The sequence below is a fragment of the Salvelinus fontinalis genome, chromosome 2, assembly GCF_029448725.1.
Source record: "Salvelinus fontinalis isolate EN_2023a chromosome 2, ASM2944872v1, whole genome shotgun sequence".
Lineage (NCBI taxonomy): Eukaryota > Metazoa > Chordata > Actinopteri > Salmoniformes > Salmonidae > Salvelinus > Salvelinus fontinalis.
The window spans coordinates 100,614,077-100,640,611 of NC_074666.1; the positions used below are offsets into that span (position 1 = coordinate 100,614,077).

Genomic DNA, 26,535 nt, shown 5'->3' on the forward strand with positions numbered 1-26,535 from the left:
CTGTCCCAACTGCCTCATTGATGAACAGCAAAGTTATGTATTTTGGTGGCGTAGGATAAACAAACTCAAAGATACTATCATTCTTCTCACACATCAGCAACTTCTCCTTGTGGCAGTTAGGAATATGAGAGTGACGTCAACACGACCCACTGTCTCCCCCATGTGGATTTACATAGCAACTACATCCTCTGCAGCTGTAGAGCTACAAGGGTAGGGAGTGCAGGGTTTAGTTCCATACTAGCCCATGCTTGACTTGGACTGAAATAGGTGCCAGTTCTCATGTTGTGTGTCTGTACTGTTTATATTTAGGTGCAGCAACTCCTCTATTCTGTTGATCTGATATTCTATAAGAGGAACAGCAACTCCACTATACTGTTGATCTGATATTCTATAAGAGGAACAGCAACTCCTCTATACTGTTGATCTGATATTCTATAAGAGGAACAGCAACTCCTCTATTCTGTTGATCTGATATTCTATAAGAGGAACAGCAACTCCACTATACTGTTGATCTGATATTCTATAAGAGGAACAGCAACTCCTCTATTCTGTTGATCTGATATTCTATAAGAGGAACAGCAACTCCTCTATACTGTTGATCTGATATTCTATAAGAGGAACAGCAACTCCTCTATTCTGTTGATCTGATATTCTATAAGAGGAACAGCAACCCCTCTATACTGTTGATCTGATATTCTATAAGAGGAACAGGAAGGTGCCGGTACCCAAGTCAAGCACTGATACCAGCACTAACACACCTGATTCAACAAGCCAACCAATCATCATCGAGACCCTTTTTATTTTATTGAACCTGTATTTTATCAGGGAGTCATGCTGAGACCTAGGTCTCTTTACAGATGAGCCCTGAATTACAGAAATGACAGAAAATACACCAGTCAGAAAAACAAGGTCATAAAAAACAAACACATTGATCAGTAATAAGGTCCTCTATCAGCTTTCTGAATTGGCCGAGGGGCACAAAAACAACATTTCAATTAGCTGGAAAGTGTGTTGATGCTTTGTTGGAACAAAATCCTGCCCTGCACAGACTGTACTAGTATTTCTGGAGCCAGGCCTTGTTAGGGAGAATGTAGACATTGAATTGATGCGAAAAACAACATATTTATTTACCTTCGTAAATGTATACAGAATAATTAGGTTTTATTTGTAGGGTATTAAATTCAATTCACCATTATAAAACCACTTAAACATGCTTAGTTCTAGCTCTCTCTCTGTCTCTCTCTCTCTCTCTCTGTTTCTCTCTCTCTCTCTCTCTCTTTCTCTCTCTCTCTCTCTCTCTCTGTCTCTCTCTTTCTCTCTGTTTCTCTCTCTCTGTCTCTCTCTCTCTCTCTGTCTCGCTCTCTCTCTCGCTCTCTCTCTCTCGCTCTCTCTCTCTCTCTCTTGCTCTCTCTCACTCACTTGATCTCGCTTGCTTTCACTCGCTCACTGTCTTTCTCTGCATTCAGGTGAGTTCAGAATAAAACTTTTTTTATCTCACTATCACACCAAGTTTTGTCGAATAAGGCCCGAGGAGTTTGTGGTATATGGCCAATATACCACAACCCCCCGAGGTGCCTGATTTCTATTACAAACTGGTTACCAACGTAATTAGAGCAGTAAAAATACATGTTTTGTCATACCCGTGGTAAACGGTCTGATATACCACGGCTGTCAGCCAATCAGCATTCAGAGCTTGAACCACCCATTTTAGAATCTAGTTTTTAGAATTGAGAATGAAACCCCAGAATGTCAGAGCAGAGGTCTAAGTTACAAATAATCAAGGGGTAGAATATGGCTGCAGGAATAGGGTTGGATGTGGTTTGGGTTAGGGTTATGGTTGAACTGGGTCGTAGACATGAAGCTGAGGTTAGGGTTAGGGTTAGGGTTAGGGTTAGGGTTGTGGTTGAGGTTTAGGGTTTTGGGTTGGGGTTGAGGTTTAGGGTTAAGGCTAGGGTTAGGTTTGTGGTTGAGGTTTAGGGTTAGGGTTAGGGTTAGGTTTGTGGTTGAGGTTTAGGGTTAGGGTTGAGGCTAGGGTTAGGTTTGTGGTTGAGGGTTAGGGTTAGGGTTAGGGTTGAGGCTAGGGTTAGGTTTGTGGTTGAGGTTTAGGGTTAGGGTTGAGGCTAGGGTTAGGTTTGTGGTTGAGGGTTAGGGTTAGGGTTAGGGTTGAGGCTAGGGTTAGGTTTGTGGTTGAGGTTTAGGGTTAGGGTTGAGGCTAGGGTTAGGTTTGTGGTTGAGGGTTAGGGTTGTGGTTGTGGTTCAGCCTAGGGTTAGGGTTAGGGTTAGGGTTAGGGTTAGGGTTGTGGTTGTGGTTCAGGCTAGGGTTAGATTGAACCGGGTTACATTATAACCTGTAATGGTTACACTTTTCCATGCAGAAGTGACATCAGTCATTTTCATTTCTTCAATAAAAGTTGTGTATAACAGTTTATAAGGGACGTAGTCATAATCATAAGGAAGATTTTTGAAAGTTTAGTAAGTGCATTGATTTCTTTGCTTTTCTCCGCAGGGTCTAGAAGAAAGTGATCAAGTACTCGGGATATGCCTGATTGTCATGGAAAACAACAAACATAGATGGCCCTGATGGGTTGTCTGTCACGCTGTTGTAGAGTTCAAAAGTCGTGGTGCTTTTAGCTGGAGGCACTGTCATCCCACGTCGTCCTGCTGTGAAATCTCCCGTCAGAACTCGACATAGGTACATATTCTTCTGCCCTTGGAGATCCGCTCTTGAGTACGTGCTACTGGCAGAGTAGCTGGCACCAACAGCAAAGTAGGTGCCGTTTCCAAATGCTGTAGCTGGAAAAATGATACATTGCTTGGGTTTTCAGACTATTGCAGAGACAGGACTGAGTAAATGAGAAGCACAAGCTAAGTTTAAAATCAAGAGCAATAGAATTGTACATATAATTTTTACCAATAACCATAGGAGTTGGCAAGACAGGACAAACAGATCTGGGACCAGGCTACTTGTCCATGGAACGTGCGTATCTGTCTTACCATTTTTCCCAGCAAAGCTCCGATTGAAGCCATAGTTGTTGATGTGATTGATGGTTGTGTGGCATGTTCCATGGAAGAGCCTCTTCTCATTCTTCTGGTGACCGTTCCTGAGCTCCATGTCATGTTTCTTGATCTGGAGACTCCTCCACAGGGTTGGGTTCTGGATCCTCTCAATCTGAAATGAATTGAGGGTACACTTTATACGAGCCATTAATAGACTCTAAAATGTATCCTGAATACCTTCTATACATCTTCGATTATTATTGTGGGCTGAAAAAGATCCAGACAAACAAATATCTGGCGAGCTGACCTCTAGCTGACACCTAGATGAGCTGAGGGGCCTCATCATTATTTCTAAGTGCTTAACTAAATACTAACACACAAAGTCTCTAATAAACAAACAATTTAATATGACTGATCTCAAATTAAATCAAATTCAAATCAAATGTAATTATAAAGCCCTTTTTACATCAGCCGATGTCAAAAGTGCTGTACAGAAAATTGGAACGGAAATGGCGCCACACCAAACTGGAAGTCTTCCGACTAGCTTGGAAAGACAGTACTGTGCAGTATCGAAGAGCCCTCACTGCTGCTCGATCATCCTATTTTTCCAACTTAATTGAGGAAAATAAGAACAATCCTCAATTTCTTTTTGATACTGTCGCAAAGCTAATTAAAAAGCAGCATTCCCCAAGTGAGGATGGCTTTCACTTCAGCAGTAATAAATTTATGAACTTCTTTGAGGAAAAGATCATGATCATTAGAAAGCAAATTACGGACTCCTCTTTAAATCTGCGTATTCCTCCAGAGCTTAGCTGTCCTGGATCTCCACAACTTTGCCAGGACCTAGGATCAAGAGAGACACTCAAGTGTTTTAGTACTATATCTCTTGATACAAAGATGAAAATAATCATGGCCTCTAAACCTTCAAGCTGCATACTGGACCCTATTCCAACTAAACTACTGAAAGAGCTGCTTCCTGTGCTTGGCCCTCCTATGTTGAACATAATAAACGGCTCTCTATCCACCGGATGTGTACCAAACTCACTAAAAGTGGCAGTAATAAAGCCTCTCTTTAAAAAGCCAAACCTTGACCCAGAAAATAAAAAAAAACTATCGGCATATATCGAATCTTCCATTCCTCTCAAAAAAAACTGTAAAAGCTGTTGCGCGGCAACTCACTACCTTCCTGAAGACAAACAATGTATACGAAATGCTTCAGTCTGGTTTTAGACCCCATCCTAGCACTGAGACTGCATTTGTGAAGGTGGTAAATTACCTTTTAATGGCGTCAGACCGAGGCTCTGCATCTGTCCTCGTGCTCCTAGACCTTAGTGCTGCTTTTGATACCATCGATCACCACATTCTTTTGGAGAGATTGGAAACGCAAATTGGTCTACACGGACAAGTTCTGTCGTGGGTTAGATCTTATCTGTCGGAAATATATCAGTTTGTCTCTGTGAATGGTTTGTCCTCTGACAAATCAACTGTAAATTTCGGTGTTCCTCAAGGTTCCGTTTTAGGACCACTATTATTTTCACTATATATTTTACCTCTTGGGGATGTCATTCGAAAACATAATGTTAACTTTCACTGCTATGCGGATGACACACAGCTGTACATTTCAATGAAACATGGTGAAGCCCCAAAATTGCCCTCGCTAGAAGCCTGTGTGTTACGCTCGATGAGGACAAAGGTAAGGAGTCAGGCGCAGAGAGCAAAGGTAACGGGGAAAAACCACTTTTTAATGTCCAACCAGAAATACAACTGGTAACGTCAAAAAACATTGGCGTACAACTCCAACCTGAATAAAGTCCAAAACTGGAAACATAAATTCAGTCTGTGGAAAACCCCAATGAAAAATAGCAACCTCAACATACAAACAGAGAAACAAGCCCGCACAAACATAAACGGGCTAAACGAACTTAAATAACACCACCCTAACAACCAAACAATAAACAGGTGAAATCAATTAGACAAAACCAAACGAAAAGGAAAAAAGGATCGGTGGCAGCTAGTAGACCGGCGACGACGACCGCCGAGCGCCACTCGAACAGGAAGGAAGGCCACCTTCGGTAATACTCGTTACAGTACCCCCCTCCTGACGCGCAGCTCCCGCAGCGCGCCGACGCCGGCCTCGAGGACGACCCGGGGGCCGAGGCGCAGGGCGATCCGGATGGAGGCGATGGAACTCTCTCAGCATAGATGGATCCAATATATCCCCCACCGGGACCCAGCACCTCTCCTCCGGACCATACCCCTCCCAGTCCACGAGGTACTGAAGGCCCCCCACCCGACGTCTGGAATCCAGAATAGACCTTATCCTGTACGCCGGGGACCCCTCTATATCCAGAGGGGGTGGAGGGACCTCCGGCACCTCACCTTCCTGCATGGGACCAGCTACCACCGGCCTGAGGAGAGACACATGAAATGAGGGGTTAATACGATAATAAGAAGGAAGTAACAATTGGTAACACACCTCATTTATTCTCCTCAGGACTTTAAATGGCCCTACACACTGCGGACCCAGCTTCCGGCAGGGCAGGCGGAGGGGCAGGTTTCGGGTCGAGAGCCAGACCCGATCCCCCGGTGCAAACACGGGGGCCTCACTGCGGTGACGGTCAGCGCTCTTCTTCTGCCGTCTACTCGCCTGACGCAGAGAATCCTGGACGGCTCTCCAAGTCTCCTTAGAGCGCTGTACCCACTCCTCCACCGCAGGAGCCTCGGTCTGACTCTGATGCCATGGTGCCAGAACCGGCTGATACCCCAACACACACTCAAATGGTGACATGTTGGTAGAGGAGTGGCTTAGTGAGTTCTGAGCAATCTCTGCCCAAGGGATGTATCTTGACCACTCCCTGGCCGGTCCTGGCAATACGACCGCAGAAACCTACCCACCTCCTGGTTCACTCTCTCCACCTGCCCATTACTCTCCGGGTGATACCCCGATGTAAGGCTGACCGAGACCCCCAAATGCTCCATAAACGCCTTCCATACTCTGGAAGTGAACTGGGGACCCCGATCAGAAACAATATCCTCGGGCACCCCGTAATGCCGGAAGACATGGGTAAATAATGCCTCCGCAGTCTGCAGGGCCGTAGGGAGACCGGGCAACGGGATAAGACGGCAGGACTTAGAGAACCGATCCACAACGACCAGGATCGTAGTGTTCCCCTGAGATGGAGGTAAGTCAGTCAGAAAATCTAACGAAAGATGGGACCACGGCCGTTGTGGAACGGGGAGGGGTTGTAACTTCCCTCGAGGCAGGTGCCTAGGAGCCTTACTCTGAGCGCACACCGAACAGGAAGAGACATAGAATCGCACATCCTTCTCCAAGGTGGGCCACCAGTACTTCCCCCTAAGACCTCGCACTGTCCTCGAAATACCCGGGTGACCCGACGAGAGTATACTATGAGCCCATCGAATCAATTGATCACGAACAGCGAGCGGTACATACCTACGCCCCTCCGGGCACTGTGGAGGCGCAGGTTCCTCCCTTAACGCCCGCGCGATGTCCGCGTCCACCTCCCATACTATCGGTGCCACCAACTTGGCCGCCGGAATGATGGGAGTAGGATCGATGGACCGCTCCTCTGAGTCATAGAGGCGAGACAGCGCGTCGGCCTTAGTATTCAGGGAACCTGGTCGATACGAGATAGTAAAACGAAATCTGGTGAAATACATGGCCCACCTTGCCTGACGCGGATTCAGTCTCTTAGCTGATCGAATATACTCCAGGTTACGGTGGTCAGTCCAGATGAGGAAAGGGTGCTTAGCCCCCTCAAGCCAGTGTCTTCACACCTTCAAGGCCTTAACCATAGCCAACAACTCCCTATCCCCCACATCATAATTCCGCTCCGCTGGCCCAAGCTTTTTCGAAAAAAAAGCACAAGGGCGGAGTTTTGGTGGCACACCCGAGCGCTGTGAGAGCACCGCTCCAACCCCAGCCTCGGATGCGTCCACCTCTACTATAAACGCCAAAGAAGGGTCCGGATGCGCCAACACTGGCGCCTCGGTAAACAGCACCTTCAACCTACAGAAGGCCCTGTCTGCCTCTGCCGACCACTGCAAACGCACCGGCCCCCCCTTCAGGAGTGAGGTAATAGGGGCTGCTACCTGACCAAAACCCCGGATAACCTCCGGTAGTAATTGGCAAACCCTAAGAACCGCTGCACCTCTTTTACCGTGGTCGGAGTCGGCCAATTACGCACGGCTTTTACGCGGTCACCCCCTATATCCACCCCCGAGCTGGAAATGCGGTAACCCAGGAAGGAAACGGCTTGTTTAGAAAACTCACATTTCTCCGCCTTCACGTACAAGTCATGCTCCAGCAGTCGCCCAAGAACCTTGCGCACCAGAGACACATGCGCGGCGCGTGTAGCGGAGTAGATCAAAATATCGTCAATATACACCACCACACCCTGTCCGTGCAGGTCTCTGAGAATCTCGTCAACAAAGGATTGAAAGACAGCTGGAGCATTCTTTAACCCGTACGGCATGACGAGGTACTCATAATGGCCCGATGTAGTACTAAACGCGGTTTTCCACTCATCTCCCTCCCGAATACGCACCAGATTATACGCGCTCCTGAGATCCAGTTTCGTGAAGAACCGTGCTCCGTGGAATGATTCCATCGCCGTAGCGATGAGAGGTAGTGGGTAACTAAAACCCACCGGGATGGAATTGAGACCTCGATAATCAATACACGGACGCAACCCACCATCCTTTTTCTTCACAAAAAAGAAACTCGAAGAGACGGGTGACATGGAGGGCCGAATGAATCCTTGTCCCAGAGCTTCCGTGACATATGTCTCCATAGCCAACGTCTCCTCCTGGGACAAAGGATACACATGACTCCTGGGAAGTGCAGCGTTTACCTGGAGGTTTATCACGCAATCCCCCTGTCGATGGGGAGGTAATTGGGTCGCCTTCTTTTTACTGAAGGCGATAGCCAAATCGGCATACTCAGCGGGAATGCGCACGGTGGAAACCTGGTCTGGACTCTCCACCGTTGTCGCACCGATGGAAACTCCTACACACCTGCCTGAACACTCATCAGACCACCCCTGTAGAGCTCCCTGTTTCCACGAAATCGTCGGATTGTGAATAGCCAGCCAAGGAATTCCCAGCACCACCGGAAACGCAGGTGAATCGATAAGAAACAGACTAATCCGTTCCTTATGATTCCCCTGCGTAATCATCTCCAAAGGAATTGTGGACTCCCTGACCAGGCCTGACCCTAACGGTCGACTATCTAAAGAATGCACAGAAAAAGGGGGGTCAACCTTAACTAACGGAATCCTCAACCTCTGAGCGAGTCCGCGATCTATAAAATTCCCAGCTGCGCCTGAATCGACTAGCGCCTTATGCTGGAGAGAGGGAAAAAATTTAAGGAAGCATATTAACAAAAACATGTGACCAACAGGAAGCTCTGGGAGAGTGTGGTGCTGACTCACCTGAGGTGACCGAGGAGTGTTCTGCCTGCCCTCTCTATTCCCAGATGAACTCCTCCAGCACCGACCGGAAGTGTGCCCTCTTCGGCCACAACTGGTACAGGAGGAGCCTCCTCCGATCTCCCTAGATGCTGCCCCTCCTAGCTCCATCGGGATGGGAGCAGGAGGGTCAGGAGATGGAACGGACAGGACCCTTTCAGAACGTCCGCGAGCAGCTAGCAGATGGTCTAACCGGATAGACATGTCTATTAGTTCATCCAAACTTAGCGTAGTGTCCCGACAAGCCAGCTCTCTGCGGACGTCCTCTCTCAGGCTACACCTGTAATGGTCTATCAGGGCCCTGTCGTTCCATCCTGCTCCAGCAGCCAAGGTCCGGAAATCCAGCGCGAAGTCCTGCGCGCTCCTCGTCCCCTGTCGTAGATAGAACAGTCTCTCACCCGCCGCTCGGCCATCTGGAGGGTGATCGAACACGGCCCGAAAACGGCGGGTGAACTCCGGGTAGTGGCCCCTCGCTGAGTCGGCCCCGTTCCAAACCGCATTGGCCCACTCTAGGGCTCTACCCGTCAGGCAGGAGACGAGGACACTCACGCTCTCCTCATCCGAGGGAGCCGGTCGAACGGTGGCCAGGTACAGGTCTAATTGTAGCAGGAATCCCTGGCACCCCGCCGCCGCTCCATCGTACTGGCTAGGAGGCGTAATACGCAACGCGCTGGTACCGGGTCCCGCTGGAGGAGATGGTAATGGTGCTGGAGGGAGGGTAGGTGGGTTTGTAGGGAGACCACTCCTCTCCCAACGATCCATCCTCTCCATCATAAGATCCATTGCTGATCCAATGCGATGAAGGATGGACGTGTGATGAAGGACTCTCTCCTCCATCGTGGGGAGAGGGGTGGTCGCTGCTCCTGCTGGCTCCATTGTATGGTGCGGGCTTCTGTTACGCTCGATGAGGACAAAGGTAAGGAGTCAGGCGCAGAGAGCAAAGGTAACGGGGAAAAACCACTTTTTAATGTCCAACCAGAAATACAACTGGTAACGTCAAAAAACATTGGCGTACAACTCCAACCTGAATAAAGTCCAAAACTGGAAACATAAATTCAGTCTGTGGAAAACCCCAATGAAAAATAGCAACCTCAACATACAAACAGAGAAACAAGCCCGCACAAACATAAACGGGCTAAACGAACTTAAATAACACCACCCTAACAACCAAACAATAAACAGGTGAAATCAATTAGACAAAACCAAACGAAAAGGAAAAAAGGATCGGTGGCAGCTAGTAGACCGGCGACGACGACCGCCGAGCGCCACTCGAACAGGAAGGAAGGCCACCTTCGGTAATACTCGTTACACTGTGTTTCAGACATAAGGAAGTGGATGGCTGCAAACTTTCTACTTTTAAACTCGGACAAAACAGAGATGATTGTTCTAGGTCCCAAGAAACAAAGAGATCTTCTGTTGACTCTGACAATTAATCTTGATGGTTGTACAGTCGTCTCAAATAAAACTGTGAAGGACCTCAGCGTTACTCTGGACCCTGATCTCTCTTTTGACGAACATATCAAGACTGTTTCAAGGACAGCTTTTTTCCATCTACGTAACATTGCAAAAATCAGAAACTTTGTCCAAAAATTATGCTGAAAAATTAATCCATGCTTTTGTTACTTCTAGGTTAGACTACTGCAATGCTCTACTTTTCGGCTACCCAGATAAAGCACTAAATAAACTTCAGTCAGGCTGCTAGAATCCTGACTAGAACCAAAAGATGTGATCATATTACTCCAGTGCTAGCCTCCCTACACTGGCTTCCTGTTAAGGCAAGGGCTGATTTCAAGGTTTTACTGCTAACCTACAAAGCATTACATGGGCTTGCTCCTACCTATCTTTCCGATTTGGTCCTGCCGTACATATCTACACGTACGCTACGGTCACAAGACGCAGACCTCCAAATTGTCCCTAGAATTTCTAAGCAAACAGCTGGAGGCAGGGCTTTCTCCTATAGAGCTCCATTTTTATGGAATGGTCTGCCTACCCATGTGAGAGACGCAGACTCGGTCTCAACCTTTAAGTCTTTACTGAAGACTCATCTCTTCAGTGGGTCATATGATTGAGTGTAGTCTGGCCCAGGAGTGTGAAGGTGAACGGAAAGGCTCTGGAGCATTGAACCGCCCTTGCTGTCTCTGCCTGGCCGGTTCCCCTCTCTCCACTGGGATTCTCTGCCTCTAACCCTATTACAGGTTATGAGTCACTGGCTTACTTGTGCTCTTTCATGCCGTCCCTAGGAGGGGTGCGTCACTTGAGTGGGTTGAGTCACTGACGTGATCTTCCTGTCTGGGTTGGCGCCCTCCCCCCCCCCCTTGGGTTGTGCCGTGGCGAAGATCTTTGTGGGCTATACTCGGCCTTGTCTCAGGATGGTAAGTTGGTGGCTGAAGATATCCCTCTAGTGGTGTGGGGGCTGTGCTTTGGCAAAGTGGGTGGGGTTATATCCTTCCTGTTTGGCCCTGTCCGGGGGTATCATCGGATGGGGCCACAGTGTCTCCTGACCCCTCCTGTCTCAGCCTCCAGTATTTATGCTGCAGTAGTTTATGTGTCGGGGGGCTAGGATCAGTTTGTTATATCTGGAGTACTGTCTTATCCGGTGTCTTATCCGGTGTCCTGTGTGAATTTTAGTATGCTCTCTCTAATTCTCTCTTTCTCTCTTTTTTCTCTCTCTCGGAGGACCTGAGCCCTAGGACCATGCCTCAGGACGACCTGGCATGATGACTCCTTGCTGTCCCCAGTCCATCTGGCCGTGCTGCTGCTCCAGTTTCAACTGTTATGCCTGCGGCTATGGAACCCTGACCTGTTCACCGGACGTGCTACCTGTCCCAGACCTGCTGTTTTCAATTCTCTAGAGACAGCAGGAGTGGTAGAGATACTCTTAATGATCGGCTATGAAAAGCCAACTGACATTTACTCCTGAAGTGCTGACTTGCTGCACCCTCGACAACTACTGTGATTATTATTTGACCATGCTGGTCATTTATGAACATTTGAACATCTTGGCCATGTTCTGTTATAATCTCAACCCGGCACAGCCAGAAGAGGACTGGCCACCCCTCAGAGCCTGGTTCCTCTCTAGGTTTCTTCCTAGGTTTTGGCCTTTCTAGGGAGTTTTTCCTAGCCACCGTGCTTCTACGCCTGCATTGCTTGCTGTTTGGGGTTTTAGGCTGGGTTTCTGTACAGCACTTTGAGATATCAGCTGATGTAAGAAGGGCTATATAAATACATTTGATTTGATTTGAAACCCAGACTAAAATCCCAAACAGCAAGCAATGCAGGTGTAGAAGCACGGTGGCTAGGAAAAACTCCCTAGAAAGACAGGAACCTAGTCAGAAGGCGAGAGACCAACAAATGAGTCACCCTGAACTAATCAACCCATTACTCACACAGCCATGCAGATAACATCTAGAACATCCGAAGACATAAAAATAACTACAATGGAAGTGTATTTTGGAAAACAGGTAGCCTACCTTTATAACTTTGTTGGGGCAGGTGGCTCGGAACAGGTTTAAAACTTCATTGTGCTCTGGGCTTCCTGGCTGGATGAGGCAGGACAGGCAGGACGTGTTGGCTGGCATGGCATCCCAATGCTGAGGGAGACTCTCAATAGGTTGAGCTAGAGCAAACACAGTTATTTCTAAGTTGGTGAACAGTTAGCATTTCCCATAAGAAAATCATGTCACACTTAACCATCATGCTAACACTAGCCGGGCATACATAGTTGTATACAGGATAGGATAGTGCCACGGGGAAGTAGAACAGTCTTAGCGAAGCATCTGCCCATGTAATAGTTGTTTCCACTGCTCTAAAAATTTTACCTTCCTCACAATAATGGTATCCATGAACAGAATACAAAGGTTAAGAAAATGCAAATAGACTTCCGGCTAATGGACGTGTTGAACTTGAACTGAGCTTATCCCCTTGTTAACTAAGGTTAAAATAGAAAATTAACTCTGTGTGGAATACACCAACCTGTACCTGCTAACTTGTCGATTTGTCTGCTTTTGAGGATGTTTCCACTTGTCTTGTTAGCAGCCCTGTCAGGCAGGGTGAACTTGCACATTTTCCCCCGGACAGAGACCTCCACACGGGGCTGCTTCCTCTCCAGCGCCTGCTGCAGATGGAAGTTATGGATGGGGTGGATCCTCTGGTACTGCCCCCCTGGCTGCTGCTGCCAATCCACCATGTTACTAGGCACTTTAATGTTCCAGTTGAAGGACTCTTTGTCCCTGGCCTTCCTCAGCGTTTCCTGGATTCTCATGGCATGGATGCGGTGGCGGTTGGATTCGGACAGGTAGACAGCGTCGTGTGGGATGCTGCTGCTCTCTGGTTCCTTTAGGTTCAGGTCCTTGATCCAACGATCCACTTTGGAAGAAATGTGGAAGACAGCCGGATCCACTTCCCGGCCCTTGATGACAATGTCCTCATTCTTTTGTGGCTTTTTAGCTTTACCCCAGTTGAACAATGCTGTGAGAATAAAAGGAAAAGTGGGGGGGATACCTAGTCAGTGGTACAACTGAATGCCACTGAAATGTGTCTTCCGCATTTACCCCCTCTGAATCAAAGAGGTGCAGGGAGCTGCCTTAATAAATAAACATCAACAGCACCAAGGGAGCAGTGGGTTAACTGCCTTGCTCAAGGGCAGAACAACAGATTTTGACCTTGTCAGGTCAGGGATTTGATCCAGCAACCTTTAGTTTACTGGCCCAATGCTCTAACCACTAGGCTACCATATGGGACACAACACACTGTTTTAATGAAGTAATAGGGTATTCTATAGAATGTCAAGTAGAACGTCGTGTAGAACGTCAAGTGGAACGTCATGTGAAACGTCATGTGGAACGTCATGTGGAACGTCAAGTGGAACGTCATGTGGAACGTCATGTGGAACGTCATGTGGAACGTCAAGTGGAACGTCATGTGGAACGTCATGTGGAACGTCAAGTAGAACGTCATATAGAATGTCTTACCGTGAGGTTTTACGTATGTAGGCTTTTTGCAGGTGATCAGATATTCAGGTAGAGCCTGGTGACCATTAAAGATGACCCAGGTGTCTCCGCCTCCTTTCACACTGTCATACAGGGTGAGTGGGTCTCTGGCAAAGGGAGGAGGCACGATGAGACCTGGACAGCCAACAATTGACTTGCCAGTCAGCACCTGTGCCTCAATGAAGTACAGGTACTCCTCGTCAGCTGAGCCCTTCCACAGCCTCTCTGCCCCATGCACGCTGCCGCTGAAGTAGATCCCCTCTCCCAGCTTTTGCTCTGTGGATGAAACATATTCTTGCACAACATCAGAGAAAGTGGACTGCATGGCAACATAAAACCATTTTGTGACGGTTGTGTGTTATTCTAGCTACACACCAGGAATAGGTATGTGTTGTGACTGAAAAAGACTAGTGAAAGTTGCCGACCTGCATATTCTGATTGCGGTAGACCCACGGATAGAGTACATGTCGGCTAGTGTAACTATTTATTACACCTCATGTTAACATTCTGTCATAAAAAAACATGTTTTCCAATCTCAAGGCGTTAAATAATAATCAAATACTAAAGTGCCATTAAGGTAACATGGTAGAGGTTTTCATCTTAAATCAGCCATAAATTGTCCCTTGTGACATGTGGAATGGAAGCTAGTTGTGACATGTGGAATGGAAGCTAATTGTGACATGTGGAATGGAAGCTAGTTGTGACAGGGGGAATGGAAGCTAGTTGTGACATGTGGAATGGAAGCTAGTTGTGACAGGGGGAATGGAAGCTAGTTGTGACAGGGGGAATGGAAGCTAGTTGTGACAGTGTTAGGAATTCTGTAAATAAATAGTTAAAACAAATTCTAGCTTTAGATAAAACTATAACTAATTGAACTCTGCATGCCTGGTGAAAAGAGATTTGTGTTGTGGGTCATAAAATAAGCAGAAAGGGTCGTTAAACTATGGTTGAACTGACCCAACTTAGCCCTGAGGTGTTTAGATAAGGCTGTGGGTAACTTTTTAGGTCTTCCATTATCTTGAGTTGTCTGCTAAAGTGGTAATCAATTATAGTGAGCCTTCAGGATAAATGATTATATTGTGTGTCATGTGAGTGCCCTGTGAAGTTGGAATGAACTTTTGAACCTGTTTTCTATTTGTCAGGACAATGAGACTTATACTGTAACCTATGACGTCATATCTTGTATATAAACCTGTGTTTATGATCAAATGGCAGCGTGCTCCGAGAATAAACACTATTATCTAATTTTAATAAGACTGTATCCTGTCTATTTTATGTTAATAAGTATCTTACAAATTCTTATAAATAGACTGATTGAATTTAATGAATGAGTATATTAGAGGAATTATTTAATTCCACTAACAGACAGGGGGAATGGAAGCTAGTTTTGACATGTGGAATGGAAGCTAGTTGTGATGGAGAATGAAAGCTAGTTGTGATAGGGGGAATGGAAGTTAGTTGTGACATGTGGAATGGAAGCTAGTTGTGATAGGGGGAATGGAAGCTAATTGTGACAGAGGGAATGGAAGCTAGTTGTGACAGGGGGAATGGAAGCTAATTGTGACAGAGGGAATGGAAGCTAGTTGTGACAGGGGGAATGGAAGCTAGTTGTGACAGGGGGAATGGAAGCTAGTTGTGACATGTGGAATGGAAGCTAGTTGTGACAGGGGGAATGGAAGCTAGTTGTGACATGTGGAATGGAAGCTAGTTGTGACAGGGGGAATGGAAGCTAGTTGTGACATGTGGAATGGAAGTTAGTTGTGACATGTGGAATGGAAGCTAATTGTGACGGGGAATGGAAGCTAGTTGTGACAGAGGGAATGGAAGCTAGTTGTGACAGGGGGAATGGAAGCTAGTTGTGACAGGGGGAATGGAAGCTAGTTGTGACAGGGGGAATGGAAGCTAGTTGTGACATGTGGAATGGAAGCTAGTTGTGACAGGGGGAATGGAAGCTAGTTGTGACAGGGGGAATGGAAGCTAGTTGTGACAGGGGGAATGGAAGCTAGTTGTGACATGTGGAATGGAAGCTAGTTGTGTGCAACAGGGAGGGTCAATTGAGTGCAAGCTTCACAAAAAAAAATGTCTAGCCTATGGGTAAAAGGTTTGATTGTGTTATGCTCGATAGGCTAATTTTTCCACCACAAATCACCAGAAAATGGCCAAAAATAATAAAACCAGCTCACCTGCTTATACACTATGATTGATAATTTATTTAACTAGGCAAGTCAGTTAAGAACAAATTCTTTATACAATGACGGGGTACACCGTCCAAACTCGGACGACACTGGGCCAATTGTGCGCCGCCCTATGGGACTCCCAATCACAGCCGGTTATGATACAGCCTGGAATCAAACCAAGGTGTCTGTAGTGACGCCTCTAGCACTGAGATGCGGTGCCTTAGACCGCTGCACCACTCGGGAGCCTGAACCAGGCTCTGTAGTGACTCCTCTAGCACTGAGATGCGGTGCCTTAGACCGCTGCACCACTCGGGAGCCTGAACCAGGCTCTGTAGTGACTCCTCTAGCACTGAGATGCGGTGCCTCTGCACCACTCAGGAGCCTGAACCAGGCTCTGTAGTGACTCCTCTAGCACTGAGATGCGGTGCCGCTGCACCACTCAGGAGCCTGAACCAGGGTCTGTAGTGACTCCTCTAGCACTGAGATGAGGTGCCTCTGCACCACTCAGGAGCCTGAACATGTTGATGTTCAATGTTTATTTAGAAAAAAAGGAAGGAATAGGAAGTTTAACCATATTAAAACGAGAGTTCAGTTCACGCAACAGGGTTGACCTTAAAATGTGGTGGTGTAAACTCTGAATCTCTCTAACCGTCAGGTGGTGTAACTCCATCTGAATCTCTCTAACCGTCAGGTGGTGTAAACTCCATCTGAATCTCTCTAACCGTCAGGTGGTGTAAACTCTGAATCTCTCTCACCGTCAGGTGGTGTAAACTCCATCTGAATCTCTCTCACCGTCAGGTGGTGTAAACTCCATCTGAATCTCTCTAACCGTCAGGTGGTGTAAACTCCATCTGAATCTCTCTCACCGTCAGGTGGTGTAAACTCTGAATCTCTCTCACCGTCAGGTGGTGTAAACTCCATCTGAATCTCTCTAACCGTCAGGTGGTGTAAACTCCATCTGAATCTCTCTAACCGTCAGGTGGTGTAAACTCCATCTGAATCTCTCTAACCGTCAGGTGGTGTAAACTCTGAATCTCTCTCACCGTCAGGTGGTGTAAACTCTGAATCTCTCTAACCGTCAGGTGGTGTAAACTCCATCTGAATCTCTCTAACCGTCAGGTGGTGTAAACTCTGAATCTCTCTAACCGTCAGGTGGTGTAAACTCTGAATCTCTCTTACCATCAGGTGGTGTAAACTCTGAATCTCTCTAACCGTCAGGTGGTGTAAACTCCATCTGAATCTCTCTAACCATCAGGTGGTGTAAACTCCATCTGAATCTCTCTAACCATCAGGTGGTGTAAACTCCATCTGAATCTCTCTAACCATCAGGTGGTGTAAACTCCATCTGAATCTCTCTAACCGTCAGGTGGTGTAAACTCTGAATCTCTCTAACCGTCAGGTGGTGTAAACTCCATCTGAATCTCTCTAACCGTCAGGTGATGTAAACTCCATCTGAATCTCTCTAACCGTCAGGTGGTGTAACTCCATCTGAATCTCTCTAACCGTCAGGTGGTGTACACTCCATCTGAATCTCTCTAACCGTCAGGTGGTGTAACTCCATCTGAATCTCTCTAACCGTCAGGTGGTGTAAACTCTGAATCTCTCTAACCATCAGGTGGTGTAACTCCATCTGAATCTCTCTAACCGTCAGGTGGTGTAACTCCATCTGAATCTCTCTAACCGTCAGGTGGTGTAAACTCCATCTGAATCTCTCTAACCGTCAGGTGGTGTAAACTCTGAATCTCTCTAACCGTCAGGTGGTGTAAACTCTGAATCTCTCTTACAGTCAGGTGGTGTAAACTCCATCTGAATCTCTCTAACCGTCAGGTGGTGTAAACTCTGAATCTCTCTAACCGTCAGGTGGTGTAAACTCCATCTGAATCTCTCTAACCGTCAGGTGGTGTAAACTCTGAATCTCTCTAACCGTCAGGTGGTGTAAACTCTGAATCTCTCTTACCATCAGGTGGTGTAACTCCATCTGAATCTCTCTAACCGTCAGGTGGTGTAAACTCTGAATCTCTCTTACCGTCAGGTGGTGTAAACTCTGAATCTCTCTAACCGTCAGGTGGTGTAACTCCATCTGAATCTCTCTTACCGTCAGGTGGTGCAAACTCCATCTGAAAGCCCACTCTGCTGAGTAGGTCATAGAATTGCACAGGCAAGCGCTGGTACATTCGCTGAGAAGAGGTAGACACCTGCAAATGCCTCTTCCTAAGGTCAAAGACCTGCTTCAGAGCTTTGTTCTCCACCTTCTCAACCTGTAACGCATCAGCCATGGACATATTTGATGAATTATCAGGCAGTGAATACCACAGATTGCACCTTTAATGTTATCCATCGTTTCTTGTGACACTCACCCTGACAATTTCAAGTCCGGGAAAATGTTGCTGTCTCTCTTTATAGTCAGAACTGTTGTCATCTACAGGCTTCCTTGGGGAACTGATGGGAGATTGCAGGCCCATTAAACTCAACTGTTCTTTTGCAAAATCCTCTTGGACTTCGCAGCACAGGGCTTCCACCTCTAACACAGCAGCTTTGAACCCTCTAGAAGCCCCCTGGATGGTCAATCCAAAGCGGCCATCTTTAAAGTTCTCCTCGATGGAAACTTCCCTCTTGGTCTGAAGGGAAAGAAGCTCTTCAAACTCCCTCTGGCCAAAGTGCTGGATGAAATTGTTGTGAATGGTGATTGCATTCTTCGAGGCAGGGTACAAAACATCCAAATACCAGCGTCTGGCCTCCCTCAATGTCTCATGATAGGCACTGCAGAGCTCGATAAATGGTTGTACACTTTTCCTTGCATCTCTGGAGTCGGAATGGACAGTTTCGTGCTTAAATACTTAAAGATGAGACATAGAAGAAGAAAACTGTAAGAAACACTGTGGGAGATATACTGTAGGAAATACTGTAATAAATACAATGAGATATAATGTAAGAAATACTGTAAGAAATACTGTGAGATATAATGTAGGAAATACCGTGGAATATACTGTCGGAAATATTGTGAGATATACTGTAGGAAATACTGTAAGATATACTGTGAGATATACTGTAGGAAATACTGTAAGAAATACTGTGAGATATAATGTAGGAAATACCGTGGAATATACTGTCGGAAATATTGTGAGATACACTGTAGGAAATACTGTAAGAAATACTGTGAGATATACTGTAGGAAATACTGTAAGAAATACTGTGAGATATAATGTAGGAAATACCGTGGAATATACTGTCGGAAATATTGTGAGATACACTGTAGGAAATACTGTAAGAAATACTGTGAGATATACTGTAGGAAATACTGTAAGAAATACTGTGAGATATAATGTAGGAAATACCGTGGAATATACTGTCGGAAATATTGTGAGATACACTGTAGGAAATACTGTGAGATATACTGTAGGAAATACTGTAAGATATACTGTAGGAAATACTGTGGATGTAACGGTCGTCTTTCGTTGAGAGAGTGGACCAAGACGCAGCGGGTGCTGAATACATAATGATTTATTAACACAAGACGAAACACTATGAACACTTGAACAAACTACAAAACAATAAACGAAGTCAACAGACCTGAACAAACGAACTTACATAATAACACGAAGAACGCACGAACAGGAACAGACTACATACACGAACGAAAACGAAACAGTCCCGTGTGGTGCGACATACACAGACACGGAAGACAATCACCCACAAACAAACAGTGTGAACAACCTACCTTAATATGGTTCTCAATCAGAGGAAACGTAAAACACCTGTCCCTGATTGAGAACCATATCAGGCTAATAGACAATGAATCTAAACATAGAAACACATAACATAGAATGCCCACCCCAACTCACGCCCTGACCATACTAAACAAATAAGAAAAAGAAAAAACAGGTCAGGAACGTGACAGAACCCCCCCCCCCCCCCCTCAAGGTGCGAACTCCGGGCGCACCACCTAAAGTCTAGGGGAGGGTCTGGGTGGGCATCTGTCCACGGTGGCGGCTCTGGCTCTGGACGTGGTCCCCATCCCACCATAGTCAATCCCCGCTTTTGTAGCCTCCTCCCAATGACCACCCTCCAAATTAACCCCACTGGATTAAGGGGCAGCACCGGACTAAGGGGCAGCACCGGAATGAGGGGAAGCTCCGGAATGAGGGGAGGCTCCGGACTGAGGGACGGTAGCTCCGGACTGAGGGACAGCAGCTCCGGACTGAGGGACGGCAGCTCCGGACTGAGGGACGGCAGCTCCGGATTGAGTCTCTAGATTTTGCTCGCCTGATGTAGAGTATATTGTGATAAATTGCAGGCCACACTACTTGCCTAGAGAGTTTTCAGCTATACTTTTTGTGGCTGTTTATTTACCACCACAGACAGATGCTGGCACTAAGACCGCACTCAGTCAGCTATATAAGGAAATAAGCAAATAGGAAACCACTCACCCAGAGGCGGCGCTTCTAGTTGCAGGGAAACTTAAATAATTTCTACCTAATTTCCATCAACATGTTAAATGTGCAACCAGAGGGAAAGAAATTCTAGATCACCTGTACTCCACACACAGAGACGCGTACAAAGCTCTCCCTCACCCTCCATTTGGTAAATCCGACCACAACTCTATCCTCCTGATTCCTGCTTACAAGCAAAATTTAAAGCAGGAAGCACCAGTGACTCGGTCTACAACAAAAAGTGGTCATATGAAGCAGATGCTAAACTACAGGACTGTTTTGCTATCACAGACTGGAACATGTTCTGAGATTCTTCCGATGGCATTGAGGAGTACACCACATCAGTCACTGGCTTTATCAATAAGTGCATCGAGGACGTCGTCCCCACAGTGACTGTACGTACATACCCCAACCAGAAGCCATGGATTACAGGCAACATTCACACTGAGCTAAAGGGTAGAGCTGCCGCTTTCAAGGTGCGGGACTCTAACCCGGAAGCTTATAAGAAATCCTGCTAGGCCCTGCGGCGAACCATCAAACAGGCAAAGCATCAATACAGGGCTAAGATTGAATCGTACTACACCGGCTCCGACGCTTGTCTTATGTGGCAGGGCCTGCAAACTATTACAGACTACAAAGGGAAGCACAGCCGCGAGCTGCCCAGTGACACGAGCCTACCAGACCAGCTAAATCCCTTCTATGCTCGCTTTGAGGTAAGCAACACTGAGGGATGCATGAGAGCATCAGCTGTTCCGGACGACTGTTGATCACGCTCTCCGTAGCCGACGTGAGTAAGACCTTTAAACAGGTCAACATTCACAAGGCTGCGGGGCCAAAAGGATTACCAGGACGTGTCCACCGGGCATGTGCTGACCAACTGGCAGGTGTCTTCACTAACATTTTCAACATGTCCCTGATTGAGTCTGTAATACCAACATGTTTCAAGCAGACCACCATAGTCCCTGTGCCCAGAACACGTTGGAAACCTGCCTAAATTACTACAGACCCGTAGCACTCACGTCTGTAGTCATGAAGTGCTTTGAAAGGTTGGTCATGGCTCACATCAACACCATTATCCCAGAAACCCTAGACCCACTCTAATTTGTATACCACCCAAACAGATCCACAGATGATGCAATCTCTATTGCACTCCACACTGCCCTTTCTCACCTGGACAAAAGGATCACCTATGTGAGAATGCTATTCATTGACTACAGCTCAGCGTTCAACACCATAGTACCCTCAAAGCTCATCACTAAGCTAAGGATCATGGGACAAAACACCTCCCTCTGCAACTTGATCCTGGACTTCCTGACGGGCCGCCCCCAGGTGGGGAGGGTAGGTAGCAACACATCTGCCACGCTGATCCTCAACTCTGGGGCCCCTCAGGGGTGTGTGCTCAGTCCTCTCCTGTATTCCCTGTTCACCCACGACTGCATGGCCAGACACGACTCCATGGCCAGACACGACTCCAAACACCATCATTAATTTTGCAGACGACACAACAGTGGTAGGCCTGATCACCGACAATGACGAGACAGCCTATAGGGAGGAGGTCAGAGACCTGGCTGGGTGGTGCCAGAATAACAACCTATCCCTCAACGTAACCGAGACTAAGGAAATGATTGTGGACTACAGGAAAAGGAGGACCGAGCACGCCCCCATTCTCATCGACGGGGCTGTAGTGGAGCAGGTTGAGAGCTTCAAGTTCCTTGGTGTCCACATCACCAACAAACTAGAATGGTCCAAACACACCAAGACAGTCGTGAAGAGGGCACGACAAAGCCTATCCCCCCCTCAGGAAACTAAAAAGATTTGGCATGGGTCCTCAGATCCTCAAAAGGTTCTACAGCTGCAACATCGAGAGCATCCTGACTGGTTGTGTCCCTGCCTGGAACGGCAATTGCTCGGCCCCCTACCGCAAGGCACTACAGAGGGTAGTGCGTACGGCCCAATACATCACTGGGGCAAAGCTGCCTGCCATCCAGGACCTCTACACCAGGCGGTGTCAGAGGAAGGCCCTAAGAATTGTCAAAGACCCCAGCCACCCCAGTCATAGACTGTTCTCGCTACTACCACATGGCAAGCGGTACCGGAGTGCCAAGTCTAGGACAAAAAGGCTTCTCAACAGTTTTTACCCCCAAGCCATAAGACTACTGAACAGGTAATCAAATGGCTACCCGGACTATTTGCATTGTGGCCCCCCCCCCCCCCCCCCCCCCAAATCCCTCTTTTTACGCTACTGCTACTCTCTGTTTATTATATATGCATAGTCACTTTAACCATATCTACATGTACATACTACCTCAATCAGCCCGACTAACTGGTGTCTGTATGTAGCCGCGCTACTGTTATAGCCTCGCTACTGTATATAGCTTCGCTACTGTTATTTTTCACTGTTGTTTTACTGTTGAGGCCCTTTGACAGCTGGGTAGAAAACTTTTCCTCACCTGGCTTCTTGAACTTCATTGCACCTGCACCGGCATCAACACCATGGAGCAAAGCAGTACATCCAAACTTGCTATGCAGGACATATGTCAGTGCTGGCCCGCATTGTTCCAGGATGCTCACCATCTCCTCCTCCAGAGGGATATTCTCTGACCTGGCCATTGCTCTCACAGAACAAGGAATATTGATCTGAGGAATGAGGAGAACATTTAAGATCAATAAAAGATGGAAGCCGCGCCACTGTCCGCCCCACCGACGTTGTCATTGTTTTTGTTTTGTTGATCAAGTGGAGGTGAGGAGCATCACGCAACGTGGTGAAACAAAAACACTACACACTCTGCTGTTCTATCACGTCCCGTGATGCAATGATGTCTGAGGGAAAAAGCAGTGTTGTTTGTTTGAAGTAACTTCGGGAGTGTATGTTGTAATACCACAAACGGACATGGCATAGTGTCTCTGCATCAGTGTTATGATCTAGGATCAGTTTTAATCCTTAGAATCATAATGAATAAGATTACATGGACAAGGGGACCTGATCCTAGATCAGCACTCCTACTCTATGACTCTGAATACTGGTCCTTTTAGATTACATGGACAGGGGGACCTGATCCTAGACCAGCTCTATGACTCTGAATACTGGATCTTTTAGATTACATGGACAGGGGGGGACCTGATCCTAGACCAGCTCTATGACTGAATGCTTTTTAGATTACATGGACAGGGGGGACCTGATCCTAGACCAGCTCTATGACTGAATGCTTTTTAGATTACATAGACAGGGGGGACCTGATCCTAGACCAGCACTCCTACTCTATGACTCTGAATAGTGGTCCTTTTAGATTACATGGACAGGGGGACCTGATCCTAGACCAGCTCTATGACTCTGAATACTGGTTCTTTTAGATTACATGGACAGGGGGACCTCATCCTAGACCAGCTCTGTGACTGAATACTTTTTAGATTACATGGACAGGGGGACCTGATCCTAGACCAGCTCTATGACTGAATACTGGTCCTTTTAGATTACATGGACAGGGGGGGACCTGATCCTAGACCAGCTCTATGACTGAATACTTTTTAGATTACATGGACAGGGGGACCTGATCCTAGACCAGCTCAATGACTGAATACTGGTCCTTTTAGATTACATGAACAGGGGGGACCTGATCCTAGATCAGCTCTATGACTGAATACTGGTTCTTTTAGATTACATGGACAGGGGGGACCTGATCCTAGACCAGCACTCCTACTCTATGACTCTGAATACTGTCCCTTTTAGATTACATGGACAGGTGGGACCTGATCCTAGACCAGCTCTATGACTCTGAATACTGGTTCTTTTAGATTACATGGACAGGGGGGGACCTGATCCTAGACCAGCTCTATGACTGAATACTTTTTAGATTACATGGACAGGGGGGACCTGATCCTAGACCAGCTCTATGACTCTGAATACTGGTCCTTTTAGATTACATGGACAGGGGGGACCTGATCCTAGACCAGCTCTATGACTCTGAATACTGGTCCTTTTAGATTACATGGACAGGGGGGACCTGATCCTAGACCAGCTCTATGACTGAATACTTTTTAGATTACATGGACAGGGGGGACCTGATCCTAGACCAGCTCTATGACTGAATACTGGTCCTTTTAGATTACATGGACAGGGGGGACCTGATCCTAGACCAGCTCTATGACTCTGAATACTGGTCCTTTTAGATTACATGGACAGGGGGGACCTGATCCTAGACCAGCTCTATGACTCTGAATACTGGTCCTTTTAGATTACATGGACAGGGAGGACCTGATCCTAGACCAGCTCTATGACTGAATACTTTTTAGATTACATGGACAGGGGGACCTGATCCTAGACCAGCTCAATGACTGAATACTGGTTCTTTTAGATTACATGGACAGGTGGGACCTGATCCTAGACCAGCACTCCTACTCTATGACTCTGAAAACTGTCCCTTTTAGATTACATGGACAGGTGGTACCTGATCCTAGACCAGCTCTATGACTCTGAATACTGGTTATTTTAGATTACATGGACAGGGGGGGACCTGATCCTAGACCAGCTCTATGACTGAATGCTTTTTAGATTACATGGACAGGGGGGACCTGATCCTAGACCAGCACTCCTACTCTATGACTCTGAAAACTGGTCCTTTTAGATTACATAGACAGGGAGGACCTGATCCTAGACCAGCACTATGACTGAATAATGGTCCTTTTAGATTACATGGACAGGGAGGACCTGATCCTAGACCAGCACTATGACTGAATACTGGTCCTTTTAGATTACATGGACAGGGGGGACCTGATCCTAGACCAGCTCTATGACTCTGAATAATGGTCATTTACATTACTTGGAAAGGGGGGACCTGATCCTAGACCAGCTCTATGACTCTGAATACTGGTTATTTTACATTACATGGACAGGGGGGACCTGATCCTAGACCAGCTCTATGACTGAATATTGGTTATTTTAGATTACATGGACAGGGGGGACCTGATCCTAGACCAGCACTATGACTGAATACTGGTTATTTTACATTACATGGACAGGGGGGACCTGATCCTAGACCAGCACTATGACTGAATACTAGTTATTTTACATTACATGGACAGGGGTACCTGATCCTAGACCAGCACTATGACTGAATACTGGTTATTTTACATTACATGGACAGGGGGGACCTGATCCTAGACCAGCACTAGTCGGAGATGCTTTTAGAACACGGGCCCAGATGTTGGAGCTACGGTGAAGGTTATCAACCCTTTTCTCTTTTTTGAAGTAACTTCGGTAGTGTATGTTGTAATACCACAAACGTACATGGAAGTTTCACCATTAAATATTCGAGCTATAAGGCATACATTATACAAATCAATTCTTATCAATATATTATAGCCTTTAATTTAGCCTATCGTGGTCATTTGCTCATAACTGCCGACATATACAGTGCCTTCAGAAATTATTCACACCCCTTGACGTTTTCCACATTTTGCTGTGTTACAGTCTGAATTCAAAATGGATTACATTAAGATTTTGTTGTGTCACTGGCCTAAACATAATACCCCATAATGTCAAAGTGAAATGATGTTATTTATTTTTTTGTAATGCCAAGAGTGTACATTACAGTCCTTGGTTCGAATCCAGGCTGAATCACATCCAGCTGTGATTGGGAGTACCATAGGGCAGTGCACAACTGGCCCAGTGTCATCTGGGTTTGGTGGGGGGTAGACCATCATTGTAAATAAGAATTTGTTTCTTAACTGACTTGTCTAGTTAAATAAAAGATGAAGGGTGGCTACTTTTACGAATATAACATATATTTTGATTTGTTTAACACTGTTATGGTTACTACATGATTCCAAATGTGTTATTTCATAGTTTTGATGTCTTCACTATTATTCTACAATGTAGAAAATAGTAAAAATAAAGAAAAAACCTTGAATGAGTAGGTGTTCTAAAACTTTTGACCGGTAGTGTATATATAATTTATTTTGAATCATGTCCTTAGCTTGTTAGATTATAACTGTTGGTGTATCTGAACATAAACAATAAACTCAAATTAGATCTAATGAAGTATCAAGTTGTTAATTGTCAACTAGATTTGGGCATATTCTTCAGACCCACACAAATATACATCACAGGCTAGATCTAACTTGTTTAGTAAGGACAGAACAGACCTAACTTGTTTAGTAAGGACAGAACAGACCTAACTTGTTTAGTAAGGACAGACAAGATCACAAAAAACTACATAAAAAAAATCACAGTACCTGGTGTTTTAAAATAAATGTAATCTCTATTTTCTGGGGCTCGATGTCCGTGTAGATCTGTATGAGGCCGTGTGAGAAGTTGATTGGATGATCTGCAAGCTTTGTTGTGTGTGTGTGTGTGTGTGTGTGTGTGTGTGTGTGTGTGTGTGTGTGTGTGTGTGTGTGTGTGTTATTTACTCTGGGGGCAGGACTACCCATGAAGAGCCCAGAGTGTTCAGGAAAT

At 46.4% G+C, this 26,535-nt stretch overlaps 1 protein-coding gene across 1 annotated transcript; it reads right to left on the reverse strand.

Moving 5' to 3' along the window:
- Nucleotides 1-857: 857 nt before the first annotated feature.
- LOC129867965 (uncharacterized) lies at nucleotides 858-22,691 on the reverse strand. Its single transcript, XM_055941489.1, has 8 exons — nucleotides 22,532-22,691; nucleotides 18,009-18,487; nucleotides 17,747-17,909; nucleotides 13,457-13,750; nucleotides 12,465-12,953; nucleotides 11,957-12,102; nucleotides 2,995-3,169; nucleotides 858-2,793 (listed from the first exon to the last, which is right to left on the reverse strand). The coding sequence occupies exons 1-8, from the start codon at nucleotides 22,689-22,691 to the stop codon at nucleotides 2,510-2,512; spliced, it is 2,190 nt and encodes a 729-aa protein (XP_055797464.1). The 3' UTR covers nucleotides 858-2,509.
- Between the last annotated feature and the right edge of the window lie 3,844 nt (nucleotides 22,692-26,535).

What these genes read in the sequence shown, in the direction of transcription:
- LOC129867965 (XM_055941489.1), bottom strand. Translation starts at nt 22,691, where the DNA reads ATGGCCAGGTCAGAGAATATCCCTCTGGAGGAGGAGATGGTGAGCATC. An exon ending in TACATACGTAAAACCTCACG is followed by an intron (nt 12,954 to 13,456) that starts GTAAGACATTCT and finishes TTATTCTCACAG; the next exon opens with CATTGTTCAACTGGGGTAAA. An exon ending in GAGCTTTGCTGGGAAAAATG is followed by an intron (nt 2,794 to 2,994) that starts GTAAGACAGATA and finishes TCATTTTTCCAG; the next exon opens with CTACAGCATTTGGAAACGGC.